The sequence below is a fragment of the Hemibagrus wyckioides genome, linkage group LG07 (genome assembly GCF_019097595.1).
Source record: "Hemibagrus wyckioides isolate EC202008001 linkage group LG07, SWU_Hwy_1.0, whole genome shotgun sequence".
Classification (NCBI taxonomy): domain Eukaryota; kingdom Metazoa; phylum Chordata; class Actinopteri; order Siluriformes; family Bagridae; genus Hemibagrus; species Hemibagrus wyckioides.
Genome location: NC_080716.1, coordinates 12531391 through 12543597, shown reverse-complemented (window position 1 = coordinate 12543597; position 12207 = coordinate 12531391). Strand labels below are relative to the sequence as shown.

The 12207-nt window shown below is 39.4% G+C and overlaps 2 protein-coding genes across 3 annotated transcripts in view; both read left to right on the top strand.

The window, feature by feature from the left end:
* The first annotated feature begins 1168 nt into the window (after nucleotides 1-1168).
* Nucleotides 1169-5949, top strand: msantd1 (Myb/SANT-like DNA-binding domain containing 1). 2 transcript variants are annotated; one of them, XM_058395369.1, is made up of 3 exons: nucleotides 1169-1922; nucleotides 2422-2706; nucleotides 5265-5949. In XM_058395369.1, the coding sequence occupies exons 1-3, from the start codon at nucleotides 1675-1677 to the stop codon at nucleotides 5518-5520; spliced, it is 789 nt and encodes a 262-aa protein (XP_058251352.1). In that variant the 5' UTR covers nucleotides 1169-1674; the 3' UTR covers nucleotides 5521-5949. The 2 variants fall into 2 exon arrangements, with proteins under 2 accessions (XP_058251352.1, XP_058251351.1); XM_058395368.1 differs by having other exon boundaries at nucleotides 1170-1928.
* Nucleotides 5950-8012: 2063 nt separating this feature from the next.
* rgs12a (regulator of G protein signaling 12a) overlaps nucleotides 8013-12207 on the top strand; it is a 36059-nt gene continuing 31864 nt past the window's right edge. Inside the window, exons 1-2 of the mRNA XM_058395509.1 lie at nucleotides 8013-8119; nucleotides 8582-10449. Of these exons, the coding sequence (XP_058251492.1) occupies nucleotides 8677-10449 (1773 nt within the window). The 5' untranslated portion in view covers nucleotides 8013-8119; nucleotides 8582-8676. The remainder of the gene's footprint in view (nucleotides 8120-8581; nucleotides 10450-12207) is intronic.

Here is a 12207-nt window from a genome sequence, read left to right as displayed (position 1 = left end):
ACAGCTTCACAGGAGAAGTAAAAATACAATATCAACCAACATATTCGCACCAGAATGACTAAGCACCTCAGAAAGATTTCGAACATATATGATGTGGTTCAGGGTGGTGATTTCCTTTGGAAGTATTCTCACTTCAAGCTTAGAGCGCTGCAGTATTAATGAACATTCTGTGTTGAAATGTTTTACTATTGATATTTAAAGGATCCTGGTTTTATTGCTGATATTGCTTCCTAGAATCAAATCCCAAATATACAAAGTACATTTGTGTCAAAATGAACTTTTACACATTGATCCCAAGTCATATTCATATATGTATGTATATATATATATATATGTATGTGTGTATATATATATATATATATATATATATATATATATGTATGTGTGTATATATATATATATATATATATATATATATTTATTATAGTAGTGACAGGAATGTGAAACAGATCTTTACATGTTCCTGTCACTACTATAATATTTTCCCTTTCTGGCTTTAAACCTGGTTCCTGGGGTGTTTAAGTTAAATAAATATTACTAAATGTAATAACAGTATTTAGAAGAGTACTGTTTTATTTAGAAGTGTTGTTCATTATGGAAGCCCTCCAGCTTACAAACTGCATAGTGATCATCAACAGATCCTGATAATTTCAGTCGACTCATGGTCATTAGTAACGGAGGCCTGGATCACACAAAAACAGCAGATGGACCAATGGATATAATGTGGTTAACCGAGTTAGCCATAACAACACCAATCTGTGCTGTTAGGTGTCTCGGGACCTCATTATCTATTACCAGACACTGCTATGATCCTTGGTAAATGTAATGTGAAGCAGTACAAAAGGGGGGCTGATCCTACAAGTATGTAGGGAGGGGACACAGGGATAAGGAAGGGAGGTGGGGTAGATATGCTCAGACAATGATCACTGTGTCCACATGCTCACAAATCCATCCAGCAAGAAATGCAACCTGATGAAAGCTCAATACAAAAATAATGTGCATCTATTTGACTGACGCTTTGTGTACAATTTCAGGCACATGGCAAAATATCCACATTGCATGCTTTTAAATAATTCAGCAGAATGCAAATTTTAAGTGCATGTTGGAAGTGGCAGCAGAAAAGATTTGTGCTCTAACCGCCATTAAAAGCTTTTAAACACATTATGGTTTGGGATTGCACTGTCCACAGCAAGGCATGTTGTCAAGGCAACAGCTCATCTTCTGCCTACTCCACCACTGTGGAGTCATATTTCACATGTAGAGTTCCCACTTCACTGGCTTTCTGCTAAAAGCTTTTTGTTACATACCCGAGAGCGAGTGAGACAGAGAATGTGAGATAGAGAAAGAGAAAGGGGCGGCGGTGGAGGGAGAGGAAGGGCTTGGGCTGGCTGTTGCCAGGGAAACTTGACATCACAGTGACGAACTTCCCTCTTTAAAAGCTTTTAAAGCTGATTGCTCCAGCCCTCCAGGCCCCATTCTGATGCCTCTTAACTGAGTTAGAGGGGGGAAGGGCAGAACGGGTGGCCTCTCTCACACATAATCACAAGCCTGAGGAAAGAACAGAAAGGAAAGGGAAAAGGTGGCTTTCTAAAAGCTTGCTGCAGTGAAACAAAACCTTCCAGGAAAAATCAGAAAGAAAGAGAGAGATAGATAGATAGATAGGTGCTTTGCAAAATGTCCGCTGAGGACTGCTTCAGTTATATAGTGCCAAATGAGAAGCACAGAAGAGCACGCAATTGGACAGATTCAGAAATGAAAGGGCTTCTGTACGTCTGGGAAGAGTACGTCACTGAGCTCAAGAAGGCCAAACGCAATGCTAAGATCTACGAAATGATGGCCAAGCGTCTGTATGACCTGACCGGCGAACACCGTCACAGGGAGGAGATAAAGATGAAAATCACCAACATGACATTCCAGTACAGGCAAGTGTAAGGGTAACATTTTACGACATTTATACACACCTTGTCATTTTAAGTCTGCATTGACTACATTTGATTCAACTCACACAGGCTACTTAAAGCTATGGGAAGAGCTAAATTTTCTTGCCTGCCTACAAGACTCTAAAACTGATTCTAGACTAAACATATTTTGTGTTTAATAACACTCAAGGCAATCTAGATGAAACAGTTCTTTTGTTTTATACCATTGTTAACACTCTGGGTGAAACATTTTTGTATTATACTAAATACAAATGTTTTCAACATTCTAGACAAAAGATAATTCGATAATTCGAATAGATAGAAGCTTATACTATATGTCTCATTGTCTAAGGCAAGGTTGGACTGCCTAATCCTAACTGTTGCTGACAGTTTTAATAATTTAAGCTTTGTGATTTGTGCATATATCTTAACAACATAACCCCTATCAATGTGCAATTTCACATGATTCACTGCGCCAAATACCTCCCACTCTCATTAACAGGAAAATGAAGCACACAGCCAGCAGTGGTGGTGGCACACCTGACTGGCCATATTACAAATCCATTGAGAGGATTTTGTCCAAAATACCAGAGCAAACCCATATGAGCCCACTGGACCCTCAGATCACTGGAGCATCCACGTCACAACCTGAACCCTCTGTACCCCAAGCTGGGACACCAGTCATAGGCTATCTACCTGAGTACACCGGGTCCTCTGAGGAAAGAGAAGTCAAAGAGGAGGAGGAGGATGAGGGGACAGAGGTCTCTGTGAGTTCCTTTGAGTCCAGGTAATTAGGACACTTACATAACATCAAGTGTCCAGCTGATCTTGTAGACATTACAAGTCACATCCTGTTTATGGATATTCATTAAGTATATATTTTACAAGGGGGCTACATCAAGGCTGTTAGTTATATATAGCATACTGTGTATAGTCAAAACTGAATTCATCAACAATTTACATTATTATAGGTCATTTGTTTGATATACAAACTTTGCAATATAAGAATTAAAGTTGCCAGTGAGAGCCATGTCCAAGACTGCATGCTATTTTAGTAGTAATAGTTTATTGCGTGTGACGAATTAGCTACATACTGTTTATAATGTGTTTAAACAGAGCATTTTAAAACACCCCTACACCTAAAAATGTGACTTTCAAATGATCATTATTGATAGTCAAAATATTATGTAAACACAGTGCACAATGCACATTTCTTAGCATTGAATAATAATAATAAACAAATAAACAAAAAAAATGCTCATGAGCTTAGTAAAGCTGAAAGATCTCTATGGTTTTGGGCATCTCACATATTACATTAGATACACAATGTTGCCAAAGTCTGTGGGCAGTTGACTTTCACAGGTATATGTGGTTCTTCTCTAAATTGTTGCCATAAAGTTGTATGCTATCTTTGTATGCTGTAGAATTACAATTTTCCTTCATGGGCCTCAACCTCTTCCAGCATGACAATGCCCCTGTGCACAAACTAAGGTTTATAAAGAGATGATAGTGTGGAAGAATGTGAGAGGTCTGCACAGAGCCCAGACCTCAACCACAACACTTTTAGGATAAATAGGAATGCTGAGTGTGTGCCAGACCTTCTCGGTCAACATCAGTGCATGAATTCATTCTTGTTGCTAAATGGAAATCCTCATAGGCAATTTCCAAAATCTAGTGGAAAACTTTCCTAGAAGAGTGGAGATTATTATAACAACTGAGAGACTATACCTGGAACGGGATGTTGAAAAAGCATATAGAGGGGTGAAAGTCAGTCGTCAACAAACCTTTTGCCATATAGTGTACAAACACTAACAAGAAAGTGGAAGAAATGTATCAAATAAGTCTATCTATCTATCTCTCTATCTATCTCTCTATCTATCTATCTATCTATCTATCTATCTATCTATCTATCTATCTATCTATCTATCTATCTATCTATCAGAACACTAGATGTCATACTTTTATAACAATTGTTGCTAATCAATGAATTTCAATTGAATATATCTATAAGTCTTTTCAGATAAGCCGTGTCATACAACAGGTGAGGGACGACTACATCCAGTCAAGCAGCTTGTTTTGATCGGTTTTAGACATACCTTTGTTCAACTGTGTTTGAGATAATATCATTCACCAGAGTTGACCAACATTTTCATCCCAACTATATCTCCATGCCCCCAAAATACCTGAAAACTAGCACAAAACTTTTTCCATATTGGAAAATGTTTCTTCTTTTCCTCAGGCTTCGCATGGGAACCAAGTATTTTACATGTCTTTCTGCTGTACATCTGTACCATATTCCCCCTTTTGCTTCCCAAGTCTCAAGATATTTTTACCATAGAAATGGTTGTGTACATCATAGACACACTGTCTGCACTATTACTTTGCCATTTTCCAGAAAATTTTTCGATTTAATTCCTTTTATTTGTTATAACATTTTATCTTACTATTTATGAAGCATTTTTAACTAGCTTAATCTAGCATCCCTGTCATTTACTGTCCTGCTTCTTCTTCAATGAAAATGGGGCAGCATGATTCCACCCCCAATGGAACTTTGTTAGCATTTGCTGCAGTTCCAGTTTTTAACCACTAGGTACAATAATAAAGCTACATTTGACTTATCTTGTGGTAATTTACAGGTTGGAATGATATCATTTTCTGCTTTGGAAAATTTGACATGCAAAGTTTCGAAAAAACATGGATGCATTTATATTCATCTTTTGTTACCAACAAATTAACCAGCAAACTGTGATGAGTGATTTATATTTTCATCCTCAAACAGTGACCTGTATAGACAGTGTTTTAGATCTAATAAACAAATATCTCTGTATGATATACAGTATAACATTTCAAGGTACAAAGTGCTACTTTGTTTTCTTCAGATGCTGTCCATAGCCGTGCTAAACCTGGAAGGAATCTGTAGTTAAAAAGATTACCTCAAGTTGAAATTTCAAGTTAAGAGGATATTTTCTTTGGCTTTTACTAGGGCTTTTACTAAGGATATACGACCTCAAGTCAAATGCAGCACAACTCTATGAAAGCTATAGTACTTGTGCAGGATCTAAGGCAAGCAAATCAATGGAAAATTGACTTATCTGTGAAAGTGCAACGAAAAGCAAAGAAAAAATTCTTGGTCAATCAAAAGAGGTAATCTATCCTGAAAGAGGCATTCCTGGAGAAATTAAAATGTACTGAGTTGTGAATAAGGATGAATGGTGGACCTGCCTCTATGGATGAGCACTTGCAATTATTAATCTATCTGTATTATTTTAATGGTTTAAAATACATGTTCAGAAATCTCTGAAACATTGTCCTATTTAGATTATAATTGCACAGATGTTTCTTCAGGTCTCAGCCTATGAAGAGGCAGCGATTGTCGCACAGTACATCACTGCGCCGCAGGAAGCTGCGTGTGATGGAAGCGATGCTGAAAGAGCAGAGGAAGATGAGCCGTGCTGTGGAGGACACATGCCGAGAGGTGCGACGTGTAATGCACCAGCAAAACTTCCTGCAAGTACAAAGCCTGCAGCTTCAGGAGCGAATGATGAACTTGCTGGAGAAGATGATTCCATCCACAACCCACCTCACAAACACGCATACCTGAGTGTAACCTAGCCGGCATTTACATACTCCTCATAAACTGGTATTCACAGCATCACAATGCTTTTTGTGGTTCAGTAGCAAAGCTATTGAAATACATAGTTCTTTTGAATTTGCAAATGTTTTATTTCACAATTACACAAAGCTTGATCACAAAGCTGGTATTCCCAATGATGAGTTTTGAAGTGTACTGAATTTGCAGCTGTACAAATTGCAGAATCCTGAACATTATCTTAGATTAGAGGAACACAACAATAATTAAAATAAACTGTAGATAAATTGAAATAAACACACAGGACTTGTTTACTATTACAAGGATTTCAGATGTTATGCTCAGATGCTTTGTGATGCTATACACATTTTATTACATTTTATCTTTTTTTTTTTGAAAAAAAAAAAAAAAAAAAAGCTGTGATCTTATTTTGCTACTTCTGTAAAGCCTTACATAAACTCATAGTTTTCTGTCTGGTTTGTGTTTGATCATTTAATCCACTATGAAAGCAGTAACAGCCCTGACCACCTTAAATGCAGCTAGAATTCACATACACATAATGTTGTATACAAAAACATAGATTAAATTAAATGTGTGATAGCTGATTAGTGGTTCTCAGAGTGGTAAGCCCCCAGGGGTTCATGACATTCAGGGGTCCACTATCCATCTATCTATCTATCTATCTATCTATCTATCTATCTATCTATCTATCTATCTATTATTCTTAACTGTTATACATCGATCAGGCATAACATTATGAGCACTGAGAGGTGAAGTGAATAACACTGATGATCTCCTCATCATGGCACCTGTTAGTAGGTGGGATATATTAGGCAGCAAGTGAACATTTTGTCCTCAAAGTTGATGTGTCAGAAGCAGGAAAAATAGGCAAGTATAAAGATTTTGAAGGGCCAAATTGTGATGGCTAGACGACTGGATCAGAGCATTTCCAAAACTGCAGCTCTTGTGGGGTGTTCCCAGGCTGCAGTGGTCAGTTTCTATCAAAAGTGGTCCAAGGAAGGAACAGTGGTGAACCGGAGACAGGGTCATGGGCGGACAAGGCTCATTGATGTACGTGGGGAGCGAAGGCTGGCCCGTGTGGTCCGAACCAACAGATGAGCTACTGTTGCTCAAATTGCTCAAGAAGTTAATGCTGGTTCTGATAGAAAGGTGTCAGAATATACAGTGCATCGCCATAGACCAGTCAGGGTTCCCATGTTGACCCCTGTGCACTGGCGAAAGCACCAACAATGGGCACTTGAGCATCAAAACTGGACCACAGAGCATTAGAAGAAGGTGACCTGGTCTGATGAATCACGTTTTCTTTTACATCAAGTGGACGGCCAGGTGTATGTGCGCCACTTACCTGGGGAACACATGGCACCAGGATGCACTATAGGATGAAGGCAAGCAGGCGGAAGGCTGGTACGTGTGATTCGATCCAACAGACGAGCTACTGTTGCTCAAACTGCTGAAGAAGTTAATGCTGGTTGTGATAGAAAGGTATCAGAATACACAGTGCATAATGGGTCAGGGCTGTTTCGGCAGCAAAAGGGGGACCAACACAATATAATGTTATGCCTGGTAGAAAGTTATTGTTCCATTTGACTCGTCACTCTAAATGTAAATGGTTTTGAGACCATCCTCAATAACCAAAAAACAATGAAGCCTATAAACAGTCAGAATATTATTGTACTCATTTAAACAACTTGCCTAATATTTGATTATCGATGTTATTTTGGATGAAATACATTTTGCATTTGTCCAATTAATGGCGAAATGTTGAGAACGTCTGCCTTAAACAGCTTTTCCAGCTTATAATCATTGCACTAATATTTATTAGACGTATAGCGCGTGCAACTACATATATATATATATATATATATAACTCGGTTTAAAGTTAAAGCCACGAGCAGGGTTGCCAGATTGGACTGACCAGCCCAACATGCATACTGTTATAACTAGACTGTTATAACTAATACAATAACAAACAGTTATAACAGTTGTGAAATAACTGTGATATCGGCTTAACGAGTAGAACGATTACAACAACCCGCTAATCAAGACTGATTGGACTGGACTCTCCTGTACCTTATTGGCTGAACTGAGCCTTATAATTAAAACGTCATTACATATTACACTTTGTTTGAATAGAAAATTAATAAAATATCATGTTTATAGTCAAAAATAAAAACCCGCCAGTTGCATCAAAAACCATCCCCGATTTTATCAACCACTTTTTTATGGCGCCCAATTGGGCGGAAACACGCCCAATCTGGCAACACTGGCCACGAGATCACTGCCCGAGATCTGTAGTGGGCGGGGGAAAGCTCAAGGTTATCCGCCCACGCGCTTGCGGAGCCGTTAGGATACGTCACGCCCCGTGCCTCCCACGTGATCAACCGAAATCCAATAAGCCTTAAGTATTTGTTTAAACGCTGGGTGTGATTGACCGGGCTCCCAGCGAATGAGACGGGCTCGTGATCGTTACGGTGCCATAGTGACTGAATGACGCTTTGTGTTGAGTACAATAGTGAATGGCACTGGTTGTGTGTAGAGGACTGAAGGGGAAAAAAGCAGAAAGTTTGAAAATACGAGCTGTTATGGTCAGGTAAGTGAGTGCGAGTTCGTTAGGGTTGATATCTATATTCACGAAACATTTAGAAGTAACGTAGTAATGTGTAATAGTTTATCATGTGCGTTTTTGGACTTTAGTAACGTAAAAGTGAAAAGTGTGAAACCATGAAAAGTGTTCCGTCGTAGGCTGATGATGTTTTTTCATATAAAGGATACAAGCTTTGGAAACATCCCCCCCCAAGCTTTTTTTTATTAAATCGTTTAAATAATAGTTGTGTTAACTTAATTTTTCCTTCATTTTTTCCCCAACAAGAATCTGAGCTCGTGCGCAGAAGCCGCGTCTCCCGTGCCAATGTTTTGACATGCTGCCTTTCATTAATAGCTGTTTTTAATTCACACTGGAAAAAAACAAACAACTAAAATAATTTATTATTTATATTTTCCTAGTTTTGTTTATCAAATCTTACTGACTCTCTTGTATTCTCTTGTATTACAGGACCTACGATGAGCTGTGTTCATTGACGTTGCCTCTGAGCAGCAGTATCACCCAAGCCATTTTGTTTGTGATTCAGTTGGACCTCAGTGGAAGAAATGAGAGCTCTGGATCCAGCTGGAGGTGTCAGGAGATCTCTGGACTTCTCTCCAGCCCCAGCAGTCCGCAGAGTGGAGATAGAGCGTGGCAGAGCTGGATACGGATTTACAGTGGTTGGCCAGGCTCCTTGTGTCCTGAGTGGGATAATGAAAGGAAGTCCAGCTCATGATGCTGGGTTGAAGCCTGGCGACTGTGTTGTGAGTGTGAATGGCACCGATGTGTTGTCAGCTTCACACGAAACCGTGGTGGAGCTCATTGGTTCCTCGTTACGATCGCTTAGTTTACTGGTCTCATCAGGTGACAGACATTCAGTAAATTTTGCCTCCAGTTCCCTGGCTTTTCAGGGAAAGCTGAATGAAACATGGTCAAATCCAGGACAGATGGAATCTTATGAGAAAGGTAGAGGTGAGTCAGTGGGCAGTTTTAACACTGTTTTGGAAATTCCAGGTCAGGCTTGTGCTAGTGGATCAAAAAAACAACCTAAACAGAGACCCAGATCAGAACCAGATATGTCTTACTGGTCTTATCGGTGTCAGTCAAAACACAACCCACATGTACCTGACCAGGAGGAACCATTGCGTGTTGTGAGTAAAGATTCAGTTTTCTCAGAATTTCAGAGTCAGCATGATATTTTACCTGACTCCAGTGCTCTGAACGTGGGAATGGTGGTAGGATACATAAACTCCATGGAATTGGATCTAGTTATTTCCCACTCTGAAGAGGAAACCTTACGAGCCATAAGGGAATGTATCGCTCAAATTGCAACAGAGCAAAAAACCCATTACCTGGTGATGATGAGGGTCATGTGTAATTGTGTGCAGCTTTGTGATGACAGGGATGTGGTTTTGGCAGCGTACCCTGCAGAGAACCTGGTTTTGTGTGCAGTATGTACTGAAGACACTCGGTTTTTTGGTGTCGTTTCAAAGGAGGCGACCAAAACCGACTCCAAAAAAGCAGAGCAAAGCACTTGCATAAAGACTTTATGTCATGTATTCATCATAGACCCAGAACTCTGTGATCACAGTGAGCATAAAAGCATCTCTGATCACTTTGGCTTCTCATGCACTGCTGACCCGGACACCCAGGATTGTCTGGAGTTTCCCCAGAATCCATATTCACTGTTAAACTTTGTGTCAGTCCTCTACACTGACATGGGAGACCATATTGAGAAGCTGAGACTCAAACTGGATAATGAGGACTGTGATGAACAGCCAAGCACCCGAAACAGTGGCAGTGGGGACAGCGGGATTGGAAACGTGTCTCCAGAGGATAAGCAAAGTTTTGCTGACCAGTGGAGTCTTACATCTCCAAACAGTTCCCATACAATTTGGGATAAATCTCCATGCATCTCCCAGCAGAGCAATGGACCATCTCTAAGGCCAGAGCGTAGGTGCCTACTCACTGAGCCATTTCCTGTCCCTGTCCCTCCACAAACAAATGCATCTATTGGAGAAGACGTTTCAGTTAGTGTGCCTTTAAATTCTGTTTCCAAGTGTAAAGAACTACAACTGCCTGAAAATAAGACCAAACGGAGAGGAAGTCAGCGCTGGCCCTCTGTTAGTATCCGGGCTCGCTGGCAGAAGCCTCGACCTACCAGCCTTGACAGCTTGGCTGACAGTGATACCAGTGGACCCAAAGCTAAAAACAGCACTTTACCACCTGCCATGGATCAAATCCCTCCAATGAGATACAAAACACCTGGTGACCTCGCGTACGATTTGACTTTAAAATTGTTTAGCGGTGGATCCAAGAGTAAGGATGGAGAAAACAAGGTATTTGTCATTTATTTATTGCATTTATTTATTTTTCAGATATGTTTTTATTGTTAATCTTAAGCCAAAAAATCTCAATCAGACAAAGTAACTAGAAATTCTTGACCCCGGACTGATATTTAAATCTCACACTGACCATTTTTAAGACCGATTTCTAGTTTAGTTACATAGCGTATATTACTTTTACTACTAGCAACTGAGGATCAATTCATCTGCTTGTCCATTAAATATTAATAGATAGATCGTTTGAAGTGCTGCTATATATAACTACTTATCATCTCATTTGACCTCTAAGCAAGATGAAATCATAAGATTACACTCTAAAGCGTCCAAAGGTTGTTTTTCTATGTACCTATTCATTTGTGGTAAAAGTTAAAACCTAACACTAAATCGTAGCTATGTCTTTGTCATGAGGCTAGCGGTCTCTTATGTAGCAGACTAATTTGCACACTAAATCATGATCTCTAGAACAGATGGTGCTACATGGTTGGGCCACAGCAGATGGAGCTGTTGTGTTGATTAGTGAAGTCCAACCTGATTATGCCAGACAGATCAGTGGGAAAGCAGTTAAGCTTGGTTTAGATTCAAGAGAGTCACCTGGCAACCGTCGCCTAATTTCTCTATGCAGGGATGATGAGCATTGTGTTTAGGCTAAGTGACTTCAGTCTTCAGTCTTAATTAATCACGGCCTGTGCATTAGTTTGATTACGTGCTATAAAATGTAATTGTCCACATTGTACAAACCCTCCCCCCCTCAGTATTAACCGCGTTGGACCGCTTTAATTTGATTTCAGCTCTAGCTCCGATAGTGATGAAAGAGGCCCATAAAATTTATAGTTCTTCGTGACTTCTGCTCAATGCACTTTTGCGGTTTTTGTAATATTTCTGTAACAAGACATTTTTAGTTTAAGGCTAAAGTCATGCCAAGATTAACTCGGTTAACCCTAGTGCTCGCATCTGTTTCGAGGGAACCCAGTGTTCAGATGGAAAGGAAATTACAGGCTTGTGTGGTATGTGTGATATCATTGTCATTCCATTCAAACATATGTTCATCAGATAACTGTTCTTGATTAGGCATAAAGAACTAAAAAAAAATATTTGAGGATAAACAATGCAGGCGGATGAGTCAGTATGATGTTTGTCTTCAGCACATAACAGCAGGCCAAGCTGCACTGCTGAAATTTCGGATGGAAATGCATAGTTATATGACATGCATTATATTTTAACTTTCTGAACACGTGGACATTCTGATCTTGAATTACAGTTTCATCACGATTCTTCACACAGACCAAAACAAATGATAGAAAGTAATGAAATAATTATTAAAAAAGATTAATAATTTAAAAAATCACTAAAAAGGATTAAATAAGCACGGTGGCAAGGTTGTGTAAGTGTGCACAGTGCCTTTTAATGGAGTGGCATATCATTCAGCGTCTGGTGTTCCCACTGCCACCCTAACCGGGATAAAGCGAAGACTGAATGAATGAATTAAATAAGGAAACTGGAATCTTATTACAGTCCACAAATGACACTATAAATGAGTCTTTTATAAGGAAGAAGCAGTTGGATGGTGAACTCATTAAGCCTATAGATAAAAAGCCTCATAGACTATGCTAGAATTAGCTGTAAAGCATAAATATGTGGTGTGGTACATGTGCCTGGTTCGCGACTGGTCCAGTAAAGTCGTTTCTAACATTTTGCTCTTCACTAAAGATTTAATAAGAAACATTTCTTGTAGACAGCATCACTATTGTCTCT

Bases quoted from the DNA above. Each gene is read 5' to 3' on its own strand.
- msantd1 (XM_058395368.1), top strand. From the start codon at position 1,675: ATGTCCGCTGAGGACTGCTTCAGTTATATAGTGCCAAATGAGAAGCAC. The intron at 1,929-2,421 runs GTAAGGGTAACA...TCTCATTAACAG, and splicing joins ACATTCCAGTACAGGCAAGT to GAAAATGAAGCACACAGCCA. The intron at 2,707-5,264 runs GTAATTAGGACA...ATGTTTCTTCAG, and splicing joins GTGAGTTCCTTTGAGTCCAG to GTCTCAGCCTATGAAGAGGC.